The sequence below is a fragment of the Agrilus planipennis genome, unplaced genomic scaffold, assembly GCF_000699045.2.
Source record: "Agrilus planipennis isolate EAB-ADULT unplaced genomic scaffold, Apla_2.0 scaffold112, whole genome shotgun sequence".
Taxonomy (NCBI): Eukaryota; Metazoa; Arthropoda; class Insecta; order Coleoptera; family Buprestidae; genus Agrilus; species Agrilus planipennis.
In genome coordinates, this window is record NW_020438886.1 from 323,635 (window position 1) to 328,648 (window position 5,014).

The window sequence follows — 5,014 nt, forward strand, 5'->3', positions numbered from 1 at the left end:
TAATTTTATAAATATAATAAATTTATAAAGTAATTTTTAACCGAAATGTCAAAAAAATTCCGAGAAATGAAAGAATAACACTTACTTTTAAATGTCGAACACATAATGAGTCGTTACTAGAATTTCTTTGTATATTTCATACTAATTTTGTCCAACTTATTAAAGTATTAAAAAAAACCGACCGCAAACATAATTATTTGAAAAGAATGGCGTACGTTGCTACCTATTGTCAAAATTATTATTACCACACTCTTGGATTCTTTTAATATTTTGAATATGTGAACTATTTTTCATGAAGCTACAAGTAGTTCATCATACCGATTTTAAAATATGCTTGATTTTTTGGAAGGAATTATTTCCAAGTATTAAAAGTATTTAAATGCAATATCCAAATATTTTTTTGATTTGTTTTGTAGTACCTATTTAATTTTCTACATTTACTTAAGTATGTCTTTTCTAGACTAATAGTGGTGTTTGAACTATATCACCAGGTGCGAAGATTAGGTATGATTTATATTTTTCTGTTTGAGGTGATTGAGATTTAGTTTTTCTGTCTTTATGTTGTAGTTTCTTAAGTTCAGCAACAAATAATTCTTCTATATGCTTCCTTATTTGCCTTTGTCATACGTTTTAATTGGAAAAAAGACACTGATGCCAAAATAGTTTGTTTACCGTGAAAGATCAGAGTCAAGATACGGTTGTAAATAACTTTATTAATGTAAAATCAACATCAATCATTTTATATCAGAATACTTACAACCCCTTTTTGTTTCTGATCTTTTACACACTGTAATAAGAGAAAGAAATGGAATCCGTAGTTTCTTTAATAAGTGAAGTTTTTCTAATCATTTTCTAAGAAATTTGGATTATATGCATTTATTAGCATACCATAATCTTGTAGTTATCAGTTTCGCACAGTTTTGCGGACTGTTTTGTCGTAATTCATAGAACTGTGTAGTTCCTTGCTAAAGGTAGAATAAGTGGTGATTTGGCAGGTGCTGATATCAATTTGGAACTTCAAAATTCCATGAACCATGACATTAACCCGGAAAGCAAATCTATCCAATATTTTAGATTATCTTCATAATAATATGATATACGTTTTATTATAAAAGCGTAAAAATTTAATGGCGTATATGGTCACATTGAACCTTTGCAAACAGCAACAGTTCCTTTAGTTTACGTTTTTGTTACTTTTGTCATTAAGTAAATCTGAATTGAATCGAAAGCTAAAACTAACGTCAGATTGGACTCAATGAATCTAGATACTACTTGTACTAAGGGTATTAATAACATCATCATCATAAGGTCGTCAGTCCTAAGACTGGTTGGACAGGCACCTCCACTCCTTCCTATCCTGAGCTAATCTTCGCATTTCCCTAAAATTAGAACATCCCACATCCTTAACTATTTGCGAACAGTAATCTAATCTAGGTCTACCTCTACCCCTCCTAATTCCTGTTTCTGCTTCTAATAGGTATGACCCTGTATTACTACATGTTATAAAATCATAAGAAAGTAAGCAAACATCTGTAGTTTAGGAATTTATAATCAAGAAATAACGCGAACGTCGGTTTGGCGCAATCGCCCGATCGCTAGTCTTTTAACTGGGATAATGCCCAAAAAATATTTTCATTTCTTTTTAATAGCTTTCTCTCTCCGATATACCTCTGTTTTGTAACCAAAAATAAGAAAATCTAACCACCCTTACCCTAAATATGGTTGCATATTGCTTGAATAATATTTTAACAAAGTTTTTCTAATGGGATTCTTTGATATGTTTTAATCACCTTGGTCTGTTACATTTCATTAGAATATGAATACATGTTCAATAGATAGAAAAGCAGACTGTAGCTTGGGAATAATAAAATAAAATAACTAAAAGGACTTCAGTTGAAGATGCTCATAATGTGAATGAGCGCAACACGTGTCCGTAGTTTTTGAAATAGTTGTGGTTAATGGGGAGAGTCCTTTTGTTTGTTTTATGAATACATGTGAGAATCCGAGAGGATGTGGAGATTCGAAAACTTAGTGCTCTGTTCACCTTTTAAAGGGTATGGTACGTTTGTGCAAAAACAACAAGTGACAGTCGAGATGCAGTTAGATGCCAATGTCTGCAAATATTGGTCGCAAGATGTCAACACGGTAGCGGGTGACACAGGCGGCTAATATATGTTCACTGATACAGCACGCCAACAGGTCCGACTTAAGGAAAATGTTAATTCTTGAGTCAATAATTTATTAACAAACGCTTTTTCTTCATATGACCCTGCAGACTTATTGTTTTATTCGGGTGAAGCACAGCACAATATTCAAGACTGATGTACATTTCAATATTACTTTGGACTTCAAAAAATTGGAGAGAAACTTGTTCTAAAAGATTCATCTGTATAAACACTAAAAGCAAGAGAGAATGTATCGGTATACCGCATATTTTTTTAGGGACAAGTTAGCATTCTGCTGTTTTGGTTTCGATTTTCTTGATTGGTCTCGTAGTGTTCATACTAACGAGACTAATTTTTGGTTACGTGAAGTCATGAGAATTATTATGAGAATTTATGTTATGCATTTTATGACTTTCAATTTTGAGTTACATTTCTTTACGAAATCGTTGACATCGATATGCTTTAAAGGGCTAAAATTTTATTGTCGTATGATGCTATTACAACTTGGAAGATCTTGTATTGATTACCATGAAGAAGATTTAAATTCAATATTACCTACGTCGATTAAACCTTTGTTTGAACGAAACTTTAAGAATCAAAAGGGAAAGAAATTTTTACTAAGGAGTTGATAGGTTACTCAACTGAAAAGGACCTCGCTAGATCCTTACGGAAAATGACCCTCTATTAAACTCTTTGAAACTTTGGATTCCGATAATTCTCTACATGTAGATCGAAAGTTTCAATGACTGCTATGCCGTAAAAACTCATCTTTTTGAGGGACCATCCCCTAAAGTTGCATTCTTCCATAATAACTTCCAGAGTTTTGCCATTTTATTATTTTTTTATTTGAATTTTTGGTACTAAATTTGTCCTAATTCTAACTGCGTCTTGATGAAATCCTTAGGACGAATCATGGTGGCGTCAAAAATGTTCACACCATAGTCCTTCATTGGAATTTCATCAAGAATACGCAGGCAGATTTCGGAAATCCATTTTTTTATTACAGTTTACTATTTTGTATATACTAGTAGTATAGGTAATACCTATAAATTTTTGAAGTACTATCGGGTACGGTCCTGCACAGTCGTCGGCTTCTCTTTATGCAGTCGTACGCGGAATGCAATTGCAGGCAAACATAACTTGCGACCTGTCATCTGACCACGCACTATCTACATCCACATGTTTACAGCACATACATATTCTTATTGGTACGTAGGTACCTACGGGTACGTTTTAAAATACATCAGAGACGGTTATTTACTTCTATAGGTCTCAAGAGTGTCGTCTCTCCCTCCGTTTGCATGTGTGCATGTGTGGGATCACCTTGGCGACAATTAAGTTCAAAGATTCTTTTAATTATTATTCAACCCACTATCTGATAAATATTAATGGTGCAGTGGTAGGTACCGAATGGAATTTTATTTTAGGTTGATTGAAAATTTAGTTGCCATTTTAATTACCTATACCAACCGTCTAAACAACCAAAGGTCGCATCGATAAATACTTAAATGGTAAGTAGAAATTATTTATACATTGGTTCTTATTCTAACTGCATGTAAAATCGACGTTCGTAAAAGCAAAATCAGGATCACACTAGAAGCCAAACTTCAAAACAACCCCAAATCGCAATAAGAGCATATTATTTTACTGAAATAAGAAACCGTATTGCAGTATTCACCTGATATTAAGTCTTTCTTTATATGTGTACAAAAATCCTGATCTTGTGCGCTTTACAGCTCTAGCGGCGTAAAATTTTCTTGTTGTGTTCATGCATACAAAACAAGCAGCATTCGAGCTTCCTGAGCCCTGAGTCCAGACGCGATAAGGAAAACAACAGTGCCGATTCCAAAGTTCTGGTGAAAGGTACTATTTTTTACTCTTTGTGTTTTTACGGAATTTTAAAGCAAAGGCAACCATGCAATTTTCTAGAGCAGCACCTTCGCTGTTCGTTAACATCGAGTTTAATAAATAACTACAGGCAGTACAATAAACGCCACCTGTAGAGAATTGTCTCTAATCATGGGTTCATTAATATTTACCAAGATTAATAATAATAACAATAATTTTTAATCTTTATCCCATCCTTGCATTTGGTTTTTTTTAAAGATTTTACGTTGTTTTTTTCGGAATGATTCGATGGGATTTAATTCGCCTATTTACTTAACACCATGTAGTTTTAAGCGGGTTGTTTCTTCATCACTGATGATGACGCTTTGGTGTAAAAGAACAAGAAGTGATGTTATTTAGATTGTATCTCCGCCTTTAGTTTCCGGTCGATTCTGTTTTGCACTTTCTAACTTTACGCTTGGCTTGTCTTAATGGCATGCTAATTTGGGGTTTACGATAGTTCTTCATCCATTCCAACGCCTCTAATCGATCACATTTACTTACTATTTCGAATGTGGCATTAAAACCGCCTTGTCTTCGTTAAAGTAAAACTACATAAGGAAAATGTTAATATTTACAACAGAACGAACGATGATGTTTCGTTTTATCCTCTATATCTGAAAAGTATATATTTATATCTAAAAATTTTTCAATAAATACGTAATTAAATATAGGATGTAGTGGATATGTCTATTTGTCTACTTTATATCGTTTTTCTGTATACCGAAAATGCTATTAATATTATTAAACACAAGACGGCTTTTTGAAAAAAATATTTAAGAACATACACAGTTTCAAGAATAAAATGGAAATTGCATTAACAGAAGAGTATATGATATACGAGGGTGGATTGATAAGTTTCCGGCCTAACCAAGAGATGACGCCACTAGGCCTACCTTGAGGTGACATTCTATAGTACCATCCTTGGATAGCTTGTAGCTATAGTTTCAGCCCGATCTCCT

The 5,014-nt window shown here is 33.3% G+C and overlaps 1 protein-coding gene across 1 annotated transcript in view; it reads right to left on the reverse strand.

The window, feature by feature from the left end:
- LOC108737037 (outer dense fiber protein 3-like) overlaps positions 1–233 on the reverse strand; it is a 13,816-nt gene extending 13,583 nt beyond the window's left edge. Inside the window, exon 1 of the mRNA XM_025981648.1 lies at positions 86–233. Within this exon, the coding sequence (XP_025837433.1) occupies positions 86–104 (19 nt within the window). The 5' untranslated portion in view covers positions 105–233. The remainder of the gene's footprint in view (positions 1–85) is intronic.
- Positions 234–5,014: the final 4,781 nt, after the last annotated feature.